Below are 12,520 nucleotides of genomic sequence, written 5' to 3'. Positions count from 1 at the left end.
GTGACACTGAAAACAGAATGACCAATGCCTCTATAGTGGAGTTATTCTTGAATGTAATTCAAATTAAGAATAATATCTGAAACATAAAATATTTAATAAATTAAATACAAATAAATTCTTTTCATACATGAAGTATAAACCAAAACCTGACATGGATATCTTACCAGCACAACCTGAACTCATAATATGTCAAAATAATGAAATACATTCTTCATTAATATATTTCCAACACATGAAAACACCACAACTATAATCACACTACTTCCAAAACATAAACAAGATTTGACAGTAGACCATAAAAAAATTGTTAAGCATGGAAAAATACATTTCTGCTAAAAGAATTATTGTCTAGGGCCAGATATATGAAACAATATTTACCTTTCACTTCCTCTTTGACTTGAGTCACAGGCTCCTCCTCCACTTCAGTTACTGTAAAGACACAAATGTGTCTAAATTAAAAACACTCCTTAAACTGTACATATAGTCTATATGGTGCAAGACTGTTAGAATCAGTGACAGGTCGTGCATCCATATTGTCAATTTATTTTGTATTGACATTCTTGCATGCTTCCGTTTGGTCATTTAGTGTACAGCGGTTCTGCCTTTTGGAAAATCTCAGTGATATGAGTGACCCTCTCTCTCTCTCTTTGACGTTTTAGTCAGTGAAGCAGGACATAGAGGTCAGTGACCTTTCCTAAACACACTGGTTAAACCTTCTCAGAAGTTGTGTCTCGATGTGCAGTGTGCCTCTGCTGGCTGTGACTCTGTACTGTAGGTGGAAGCAGTGTGAATGGTGGGTTGTCGTGAGCGAGAGGCTGAGCTAGCGGAAGGACCAAAGCATGCAAATGCCAACCTTTCATCACTGTGCCGCACTCAGCATCCCCAGCTGAGTTGACATTTTTGCAAGTGTAAGCGCCCCCTTGTCCAGGCCCCACATTTTTAACATTTAGACAGCACAGGGGGCCGTCATGTTTCAGAGAGTAAGACACAGAATCCTCAACATTCAACCGGTTGTGTAGCCAAATAACAAACGAAGTGGGGACTCCCTTCATAACGCAATACAGGGAGACGTTGTCTCTGTTTTTGGTCAGTAGGTCAGGGGGCAGCTTGATCAGGAACTCGGGGCAGCTGGAGAGGCCTTGCCCATGCTCATCACGGGGCACAAGATCAGGGAAATAGAGCTGGCTGATCAGGCTGTAAGGTCTCTGGGAAGATGGAGGTGATGATCCAAGCTTCTCTACTGCCTCCTGCTTGTCTTGGTCAGGGGGATCTCTAGAGGTCTCCCTGTCTGCCTGTGACACTTTACGCACAGAGTCAGTAGGGACGGGGGTTTCTGCTTTGAGATTTGCTTCTTTGGCTGGGTGAGAATAAAGTTAGGGAGAGTAATTAGGGATCAGAGGGCATAAGGCTACTATGCTAGGTTTTAAACACTAAAGGGGTTAGTATGATGGAAGGATGATGTTAGCAAGGCGAAGCTGGCAACAGGGGAAGAGGATCAACTAGATACAACTACGAAATGAGATTTGTTATTCTATTACAGTCTAACAGGTTACAGCCTAAAGAGGAAATATTAAAGAATGAATGGGAGGGAAGAAGCGGGAGGAGCAGGTGGAGAGGTGGGATGGACCAGATGGAGAGACAGACTGAGAAAAAGAAAGATTAACCACCTTCAACAGTGAGCTGGGCGGAGCTGCTGTTCTGGCCGTGTTTGTTGGTGGCGGTGCAGCAGTACATGCCCTGGTCTCCCAGGACAACGCCCTGGATGACCAGGGACAGCAGCCCTCCGCTCTGAGAGCTCCTCACCCTCTCAGTGACCGCCAGGCTCTGGCCGTTATGATCCCACACCACACCGGTGAACGGCTGCCCCTCAAACAGGCAGCTGAACTCGGCCATCTCGCCGCTTTTCACCCGGACGTCGCTCATTTCCATCAGCAGTTTGGGGCTGGCTGAGAGACCGACATCGCTGCTGCTCTCAGATCTCATTTCCACTGAGCTTACATTCTCCAGCTGAATCTCAACTGACCTCCAAGAGGATGATGTTGTGGTTGACATAGAGGAGCTCTCAGACACTGTCTCAGTAAACTCAACACTGTGGGCTGTCTGTCCCACTGACAGAGAGCGGACACCCTCTGTCTGAACCTCCAACCTCTGACTTAGCATTGTCTTAGCCCCAGTGCTTGACACACTAGCTAAGGCTTGTGTATTTTCATCTGGGCAATAAGAAAGAGTAGAAGAATTAGGTCAACACATCAATGGTGACTGACTTCTCCAGGTTACTTGTGTCACAGCTTGTTTGCCAGAGTGCGGTTGGGTGGAGCGTTGGAAGGCAGGATCAGTCATGATCAGTGAGGGAGTGGACAGTGGCTGGTTTCCGTTGTCAATCATGCAAGCTTGACTGGAGCCAAAAACACCTATGGATTATGTCCGTGCTCGAGTGTGTAAGGAACCCGGAAAACTAGATTTCCAAAGTTCAGTTCTGTATGTCAATGTTGCATTCCTCTGAAATAAAGATTCATTCCTCAGAAATAATGAAGTCCCTAATGTTAAGGGCTACTCATGTTGGAAGAGAAGACATCATGCATCACATAAGAAGTTACCTGCAGGATTATCATCTGTGATTATAGTGAGGGTGGCAGAACACAGAGAACATCCAGCAACTATATTGTCCAGCATGCTCAGAGAAAGCATCAGCTATTATCATTGAAGCTGTGTTTGTCATATCATCAAAGTGAAAGACAGTATTTTTTGAAGGCTGAACAGGCTGATTGTTATGAAACCTGCTGCTCTCTGGCTTTGACATGCCGGACAAACAAGCCTGAAACCTCGCCACTTCCCCCTGCTGAACCATGCATCTATTGGCTCAATAAAAGTCGGTTTCTTGCCAATAGATGCTTCCTTTAGACTGGACAAGCTGGATGAGGCATGCCACTGAAATTCTGATGCAACATCCTCTCCTAGCTGTGGCCCTGGAGGGAGGAGCGCTGTCTATGGGAAACTGCATGCTCTGCATGGAAAATCTTAGTTTGACTATTAAAGCACATGCGGTGCGTATAGGTCTAAAAGTGATAACAGAAGTTTTATCTCAAAGTGTGTATGCTCTGTGACTGTTGGTACAACTCACCATCAATAGTCATAGTTGCGGCACATGAGACCATTCCTGCCGAGTTACTGGCAATACAAGAGTACTCTCCTTCCTGGGCAGGGAGAACTCTGGAAATCTCCAGCTGGCAGGTATCACCATAGTGAGACATCCTGTAGATATCTGACTGTCTGATCTCTCTGTCATTACAGTACCAACTGATCTGCAGATCTGGAGACACAGGACGCATTTACAGTCAGGATCAATATATTTTTGTCTAAAATTGGTTCACGGAACAAATCTTTGAGTCTATGAATATGAGCATGAACATCCTCCTTGGCATGTTACCCCCAGTGGTGGAAAGTAACTAAGTACATTTACTCAAGTACTGTACTTACCGTAAGTACAATTTTGAGGTACTTGTACTTTACTTCCATCCATTTTATGCTACTTTGTACTTATACTCCACTACATTTTAGAGGGAAATATTGTACTTTTTACTCCACTACATTTATTTCACAGCTATAGTTACTAGTTACTTTTCAGATCAATATTTTATATTTAAAACATTTGATCATCTTTATAAAATAACTATAAAATAGCATTGTTATAGATTAGACTACCCAAAAGATTAGCTTCACACTGCCAACTTTAAAATGCTGCTTACATGTACATGTATGTCAATAAATCAGCGTTAATATTCCAATAATTTATGAAAAATATAACTCTCTAAATGGGGACAATTTGCATAATGAGTACATTTACTTTGATACTCTAAGTACACTTTGCTGCCAATACTTATGTACTTTTACTGAAGTAAGATTTTGAATGCAGGACTTTTACTTGTAATGGAGTATCTTTACATTGTTGTATTGCTACTTTTAAAAGATCTCAGTACTTCTTCCACCACTGGTTGTCACTTTTATTGACAGCTTTACCTTCAGACACCTTTCAGATGTTTTGTGCTGACATTTTCTAAAAGCGAAAAGAAAAGTGAGTAAAGATGGCTGACCTTCCCCAGAGACACGGCACTGGAACTTGGCCGGCCGTCCCTCTGTGACCAGCAGGTCACCGACAGGAGTGATGATGATGGGAGCAGAGACAGGAGACACCACTCCAGGAGAAACCACCTCAGGAACTGGAAGGGAGAGAAGATTTTAAAGGGAATAATTAGAGCAGACCCCAGTGAAATAGCATTTGAAGAATATTGAATCCTTGGAAAACCATGAGGTGTGCTTTCTTTATCCTATCTTGCAAAATATGTATCCACTTTAGACACTGATTAACTGTCTGGCTAGATGAATGAAGCACACACTTAGTAATCAACCCTTGGAGGCAATATTTAAGTATTTTGCCAGCCAGATATGCCCATGTCTTAAAGGATATAGAAATACATGTATAAAATTTGCATTTCTGCATAAAACATAGAAGACATAAGACGTAAAGCAAATTGCAACATCTTGATGCCATTCATGGTATATTTCTAGACATACCTTCCACGGTGAGAGGGGCGGAGCTTGTTGCCTCTCCAAAGTCATTCTTGGCCTCACAGTTGTAGACGGCGGCGTCCTCCGGGAAGACTTCGATCAGGAGCAGCGTGTGCTCGTCTCCGTCGTGAAGGAACTTGCACTTGAAGCCGGGAGAGAGAGCCTGGGAGTTCTTGTACCAGAAGACCTGAGGCTGAGGAACGCCGGCCGCTTCCACTGAGAAGCGAGCCGGTTTCCCAGCCTCCACAGACTGGGGCTCCATGTGGCGCAGGATCTGAGGAGGCTCCGGGACTGAGGAGGAAGAGGAAGAACATGAAGAGATGAGATGAAGGGAAAAGACAAACATTACACATTATGTTGGAATAAGAGACTGCTTGTTACCTGTGCTTTACATGTTACAACGCATCTTGAAATTTTATTTGCTTCAATTATTTACCGCAAACTATGTTTGTGAATTGACCACAGTGATTTTTATGTAAAAAGCCCTGTTGGCACGGGACTAGTATTACCTGGGGACCTCATAATTTGTAATTGCGGAGGTCGTCTGTGATCTTAATTCCGTGCGAATCTGCCATGTCCGTAATTTGTAAAATAAAAATTCCACCACAAATTCCCTACCATATTTCGCCAAACACAGAGGTCATGTGATAATATTAGTCCCGTGCGAATCGGCATCTCGGTGATTTGGGCTCGTATTTTTATTTTTTTTTCAAGGTTTTTTGTTTTCTCCGCGCCTTTTTTCTGCCTCTTTTCCAGTCGAGAATTATGGAGGCTGCGTTGGCAAATTATAAATGAAAGTTTTGACAGCATTTTGGGTGCAAATTCAGGAGGCTCATCTCACTACACAACATGGAGACACATTCACAGAAAGAGCAAGCTCAAATCCATCAGAAGAGCGAAATCTCGAAAGATGACGAGATGGATGACATGGCAGCATGCGGCATAATTTTTCTATCTTTCAACAGGCTCAACAGTTATTATGTGGTAGCCTATTAATAGTAACGTTAGGCCTATACACAGAGCCTTGACATCACATCCGGGGGATAATGTCAGTAAATTCGAGTAAAATACAGACTTCGTTTATCCCGTGCGACTGCATCGCATGAAACAGACATGGGGGGGTCATTTCGAAATCACATGAGGTCCCCAGGTAATACTAGTCCCGTGCGAATAGGGCTTAAGACATTACAATCTAGCACCGGCTAATAACATAGACAACATAAGACAAAAATGAAACATAAATTTATGGTTTTAATGAGAGAAGAAGTGTAGCTGGAGAAGTGAAAGATGGAGATAACAGGAGGGAAGCGGCTCTTACTTCTGACATGAAGGTGCATGGTGCTTCTGTTCTTGCCGGCTAAGAAGCTGTACTCCCCGGCGTCGCTCCTGTAGGTCTCGGAGATGGTCAGGCGGTGGAGCTTCCTGATGGTCACGTAGTTGAACCTCTGCTCCGCCGAGAACTGGATCTCCACTCCGTTCCTCATCCAGCGGCCCTCCACGTCGTCCTCGTTCACCTCGAACTCAAAAGTTGCCCTTTGTTTCTCGACAACCTAAACACACAATAATAATAAATGATTAAACTGTTACAAAGGCAAACAGGAACATAAAAACAAGTACCAACTCATAGGAGCAGTTAGAGGAAAATCACGTTTACCACAACAAAAGAAAAAAAAATATTTTGAAAAACTGAGTTGCTAGTAGATGTGTAAAATGCTACGTAAATGTGTAAAATGTAGCATGTAATCTTTTACACTTTAGACTTATGACACAAATATTCATCCCCAAAATATGGTCATATCGATATTGAGGTATTTGGTCTAAAATATTGTGATATTTGATTACTAAACTGATAAACCTATACAGGAGATCACCAATCCCCTATATGTGCAGACTCCTAAATGACAGCGGATTTTAGATTTGAGATATGAGATATTAGATTTTAGCTTAGATAATTGCAACATTTTAAATTTTTTAGTCTACTTAGTATTGGTGTCTTATTGTAACAGCAAAATAATTCAGTGTTTTTAATTGTCTTTAATTGTCTTTATGAACCTGTAATAATGCTGAAAAGTTAATAAACAATAATAAACAATGGACTCACAGTGACGTCCCGGCTGGCCGGCTCTGAGATCTTGACGTCCCGCCCCTCGACCCCCAGCCGGCCCTTGGACATGCTGGACCCGGCCACCACAGTGTATTCTCCAGCGTCCGACAGACGGATGGACGGCAGGATCAGACGGTGCACAAACTTATCTGAGGTCATTTTATATCTGCAAGTGAAGGGAAGGTAATGTAGAATCATGATCAAGAGAATTTCTTTTTTATATTAGTTCATCGTCATTATGCTGGTATTATTAGCTGCAGTATTACCAGGAAAAATACAAAAGAAGAATCTAAAAAGTTACAGCATTACAGCCATAAGCTAATTTCTATGTGTAGTCCTTGGATGGGTTCAGCAGCACATAAATAAATAGATGTTATGTCATATTTTGACTCAGAAAGCTGAATGCGAGCTACCTGTCGGACATCTCCAGCTCCTGTCCGTCCTTCATCCACATCACCTGGACGTTGGCCTCGGAAACTTCACATTCAAAAGTCGCCCTCTTCTTCTCCGTGATCTTCAGATCCTTCAGGTGTTTGGTGAACTCCACCACACGCGCTGCAGAGAAATGACCAAACCAAAATCTCATTAGTTTTACTTCCTGGATAATGGTGTATGTTTAGTGGCTACCTGATGGCAAACCAGTAGGCGACATAAAATTTCAACCAATAAAAGCGTCACAGATGTTTGAACAGTCCCGCCCCTCCACCCCCTCCCATCAAATAGAAACGCCTTTCTCTCCCCAACTGATCTCCCATTGGTTTACACTTTCTAATGACCCCTCTCTGCGCCATGTCCCGCCCCAACATCCAAACATCAAATTCAAGGACTTTTCAAGGACTTTCCAGGCCCAATTCCCTCAAATTCAAGGACCCAACACGGCATAGTTTGAGACACGGATCAAGGATAATTACTGTTACAACACTGAGAATTTTTATAATGAGAACTAGCTTTACAGAAGCTCACAGACAACAAGTAAAACACTTCTCAACTGTGCTATTTACTAACGTTAAGTAAAAAAAATATCAAAAGAACTTCAATTTCTATTCTTGCACAAAATATATAAATTCAAGCACCTTCAATGACCCATGTCTATTTATGTCTATTTTCAAAAACTCAAGGCCTTGATTTTTTTTTCTCAAATTCACAAACTTTCAAGGATTTCAAGGACCCGTGGAGACCTTGCAAAATGCCGTTTCATCGCGACTTTAAAAACATAAATAACTGCCTGAAGTTCCTCTCTGGTTACTGTTAAGACAACTCACCCTCGACATAAAGCTTAGCGGACGTGGCTGCGGAGCCGGCCGTGAAGGTGTACTCAGCGGTGTCGCCGAAGTGAACGTTCCGGATGCTCAGGGTGTGGGTCAGCTGTTTGCAGCGCGCCTGGCACCTGTCCGTGGAGCGGATCTCCACGCCGTTCTTCAGCCACTTGTACGTGATTCCCTCGTAGTTGACGTTCACCTCAAACGTGATCGTGTCTTTCTCCTGAGCGTTCAGGTCCTGCATCATTGTCGTGATCAGGATGGCTGGGAACAGCAGGGGAGAATTTAAGTTTAGTAAACCTTTCAGACTCATTCGGGAATTTTAACGGGAAATAAAGTGAAAACCTAAGCAAGGGCTGTAAATTCAATGCCGTTATTGTGGATCATGAAAATTGGAAAAAGGTTTGTGTCCATTTGCAAGTTAAAGTGCTTCAGAAGTGAAGTCTGTTTGTTAAAGTTACTGTGGACTGGAGCTTTAAGTCTTTTTTAATCTTTTCAGTGTTTCCATCAGTAATAGCAGGTAACAGAGAAAACACTTACGGGTCACAGTGAGCGTTGCAGAGACTCTGTCGTTTCCACAGACAAAAGTATACTCTGCAGAGTCGTCCCTGCTGGTGTTCATGATCTTGAGCTGATGCAGTTTTCCCTGAACCACGATCCTGAACTTCTCGCTCATCTCGATCTCCACTCCGTCCTTCAGCCAGGTGGACGGGACGTTGAAATGGGAAACTTCACACTCAAAAGTGGCCACTTGGGTCTCTGGGACTTGGACGCTCTTCAGGGGCTTGGTGACACGCAGAGCTGGAGAGATAATGGTGTGGAAAATGTCGGCCTTTAGATTTTTCTGCCCCCCCACTAAAGGTTACATAGCACATTTATTCTCAGGGTTCCTACACATTTTCGATTAAAAAATTCCATACTTTTTCCAGACCTTGATTTGTTTTGAAGATTTTGTCTGGTGTTCAATATGATTTACACAGATAGACATCTTGCCCCTGCTAACTAGGTCACATCACTGTATAGATGAAGATTGTTCTTCACAGAGACAAATATCAGAATATGTGAGATGATTGGCAGGGTTCCTACACGGTTTCCATTTTAAAATTCCATATTTTTCCCAGACCCTATGTTCTTGGCCGGATGTGATGTTGGTGGGTATTTGATATAATGCAGCTGACAGCGGCTGGGTCATAAGAGCGTCCCTCTATCTGAACATTATTCTGCACATCAACAAAACCTGTGGACTCAAAGTGGCTCTACAGCAACATAAAAGCTACAATGATGTGTGTATCGGACCTGAACCGCAACATTTTCCAGACTTTTCCAGACATTTTTTCAAATTCCCAAACTATTCAAGACCTGGAAATGATCAAATTCATTTTTAATACTTTTCCAGACTTTCCAGACCTGCGTAGGAACCCTATATTCTCTAAAACCTTTCATTTCATCCTCAAAAAATGTGCTGACGAAGCACTTACACTCCACGGTGAGGTGGGCGCTGCAGTGCAGGTGGCCCACCACAGCAGTGTATTCTCCCTCTTTGCTGCTGTCCACATCCTGGACGATCAGCTTGTGGGTCTTCTTCTCGGAGAGGATCCTGTAGCGCTCGTCTGATTTCAGCTCCACGTTGTTGAACATCCATTTCACAGGGATGTCATCCTCGGAAACGCCCACCTCAAATGTGGCGGTGGCGCCCAACAGTGATGTCACATCCTTTGGCTTCTTCAGGATCTTGATCGCTGTGGGAAAGTTTGTGTTGTTAAAAACCTTGTTGTGTAACTGAACAACTTACAGCGAGAACTCCACTTTTGGTGACAAAAAATTGGTAACACTTTCCATAAGGGTCACTAAGTTAAGGGTTAGTTAATGCTTAATAAGCATTAACTAACCCTTAATTAACAGTTAACTAATGTGTCTGGTAATTATTTACTAATGGTGTTCAGGTTAACTAAGGTATTAATTTATACATTATTTAAGTCATCTTTATAAACTATTAAATAATGTATAAATTAATACCTTAGTTAACATGAACACCATTAGTAAATTACACATTAGTTAACTATTAATTAACTAACCCTTATTAAGCATTAACTAACCCTTAACTTAGTGACCCTTATTGTAAAGTGTTAACTAGAAAATTCATGATCCCATATGGGTTGAGCAACTTTCATAACCCTTGACTCCATAGAACCCCATTATATTTCAAAAATACAAATTCCACTATAATTACAAAAAAAACCCTTCATCTGACAGCAGTTAACAATAAAATGGCAACTTACTCTCAACGTTCAGCCTGGCGTTCGCAGACAGTTTTCCCAGTTTGAAAGAATAAACGGACTCATCCTGTGTGTTGCAGTTCTTGATGATCAGGGTGTGGACCGTGCCTTCAACACTGATCTCATATTTGTCACTGGGGCGGAGTTCGACCCCGTTCTTGATCCACTGTGATCCCCTCACGTTCTCGTGAGTCAGCTCCAGGTTGAACACAGCGTCCTGCGTCTGGACCACGTTCAGGTTCTTCAGCGTCTTCTTCACCTTCACAGCTATGGAATCAAACATTATCATTAACCCAAAATATTTGTTTTTACGTTGCCATATCAACAAGCCTTGTAGTAAATCTTCTTAACTTCAGAAGAGTTCCGGTAACACTTTATAATAAGGGTCACTAAGTTAAGGGTTAGTTAATGTTTAATAAGGGTTAGTTCATGCTTAATAAGCATGAACTAACCCTTAATTAACAGTTAACTAATGTGTAATTTACTAATGGTGTTCATGTTAACTAAGGTATTAATTTATACATTATTTAATAGTTTATAAAGATGACTATTAAATAATGTATAAATTAATACCTTACTTAACATGAACACCATTAGTAAATGATTACCAGACACATTAGTTAACTGTTAATCAAGGGTTAGTTCATGCTTATTAAGCATGAACTAACCCTTAACTTAGTGACCCTTATTGTAAAGTGTTACCAGAGTGCCTTAGATCTATTTTTTTGTTCAATAAGTCCTTAATTCATCTTAATTCAACAGAAAGGTATCTTAGGACCTACCCTCAACTTTCAGGCTGGCTGATGTCTTGGAGTTTGCCACCTGGTAGGTGTATTCTCCAACGTCTGTGGCTTTGGTGATGACGATGACGAGGCGTCTGACGGCGCCATCCACCTCGCTCAGGACGTTCTCGCTGAAGTCGACGGGCTTGTCGTCCTTCAGCCACTTGCCCTCAGCAGAGGGATTGGCAACTTCACACTCCAGCACAGCGGTCTGGGAGTCAGCCACCACCAAGTCACAGAGGGGCTTCTTGATAGCGCCACCTGGTGACAGCAGATAGTTCCAATCAGTAGCTGCTAGGAACTGTCAAAATCACTATCAAATCCTTCTCACTACACTTCCACAGCAACACCAAATGGGCATGTTGAATGCCAACCACACCATACCAAATTCCTGCTGTTTTCTCTCCAACCCCAGCAATTTCAGGAAAATGAATTACAAAAATATGATTGAAATATGAATGATTAAAGCCAATGTTTGGCCTTGGAAAAGAAACCTGCTGATCTGTAGTCTTATTAAAGTGAGAATATAAAGATGACTTATATGAAGATGGCTTACCTGATACAGTGAGAGCAGCGCTGCTCATCTTTTCACCAGCGGCAAACATGTACTCGCCCTCCTCGTCCTTCATTGCGGTCATGACAGTCAGAGTGTGGCGCTTGCCCTTGGACTCCATCTTGTGCTTGGCGCCGGCTTTGAGGGGCTGCCTCTTGAAGGTCCAGAAAGCGTCAATGCCGGGGTGAGAAACCTCAACTTCAAACGTGACGTTCTCAGACTCGGAGCACACCTTGTCCTTCATTGGCATCACAATCTGGACCGCTGTTAAGACGGAGTAAGAGTTAAACCTACTCTTGATTTTAGTTTCATTCACACACTGTCTTAATGAGAAAACATCTCTTATTTGTCTGTGCCCTGCGTACAAATCAAGACAGGCAGGCACACAATTCCAAATTTGATTAATAAGGTATCTTGCGTTACTTGAACTTCAATGATTCCTTGATCATACAACAACTTACGCTGAACAGAAAGTCTGCAGCTGGTGTCAGCTCTGCCAACTACCAGCTTATAGTGTCCTTCATCGGAGGCGAAGGTCCTGGCGAAGACCAGGCGCTGCTTGGCTCCCTTTGCCACCATCTGGACTCTGTCACTGGGCGTCAGCAGCTTGTCGTCGTGGTACCATTTGACTGAGCTGACATCCTGAGCTGAGATCTTGGCCTCCAGAACAGCCTTGGTGCCCTCAACGGCACTGACATCCTTCAATGGGATCAAGACGCCAATAGCTACGACACAGAATGCAGTCTCATGTTAGTAACCTGGTGTTAGTAACCATTTTAGAATGCTAAAACTGAAGGTCTGTTTGTTATATTGTAATATTACATGCATTCATTCTGTTTAAGTGTTTCTAGCACCCATTCTCATTGGTTTGTTAAAAGTCACATTGATTGTTGGTCACATGATCAGAGCAGCCATTTGTTCCTGTAAACAAGCTAGAGAACAGCATGATTCAAGACCTCTTTTAATCTTGCTCCATCTGC

At 42.6% G+C, this 12,520-nt stretch overlaps 1 protein-coding gene across 1 annotated transcript in view; it reads right to left on the bottom strand.

Annotated features, from left to right (window-relative positions):
• Nucleotides 1–12,520, bottom strand: part of LOC139655949 (titin-like) — a 225,562-nt gene that overhangs the window by 188,177 nt on the left and 24,865 nt on the right. The window contains 17 exon segments of the mRNA XM_071533376.1: nucleotides 379–429; nucleotides 854–1,357; nucleotides 1,668–2,096; nucleotides 2,178–2,210; nucleotides 3,122–3,310; nucleotides 4,092–4,217; nucleotides 4,573–4,857; nucleotides 5,885–6,116; nucleotides 6,668–6,836; nucleotides 7,084–7,225; nucleotides 7,933–8,193; nucleotides 8,470–8,730; nucleotides 9,408–9,668; nucleotides 10,209–10,472; nucleotides 10,988–11,248; nucleotides 11,544–11,804; nucleotides 12,002–12,265. Coding sequence (XP_071389477.1) covers nucleotides 379–429; nucleotides 854–1,357; nucleotides 1,668–2,096; nucleotides 2,178–2,210; nucleotides 3,122–3,310; nucleotides 4,092–4,217; nucleotides 4,573–4,857; nucleotides 5,885–6,116; nucleotides 6,668–6,836; nucleotides 7,084–7,225; nucleotides 7,933–8,193; nucleotides 8,470–8,730; nucleotides 9,408–9,668; nucleotides 10,209–10,472; nucleotides 10,988–11,248; nucleotides 11,544–11,804; nucleotides 12,002–12,265 — 3,993 coding nt within the window.

The sequence above is a fragment of the Centroberyx affinis genome, unplaced genomic scaffold (genome assembly GCF_046629955.1).
Source record: "Centroberyx affinis isolate AG114_WGS23_722 - 3 ecotype Tasmania unplaced genomic scaffold, CSIRO-AGI_Caff_v1 ptg002362l_1, whole genome shotgun sequence".
Lineage (NCBI taxonomy): Eukaryota > Metazoa > Chordata > Actinopteri > Beryciformes > Berycidae > Centroberyx > Centroberyx affinis.
Note: the sequence above shows the minus strand (reverse complement) of the source record. Positions and strands in the feature narration are given on the sequence as shown.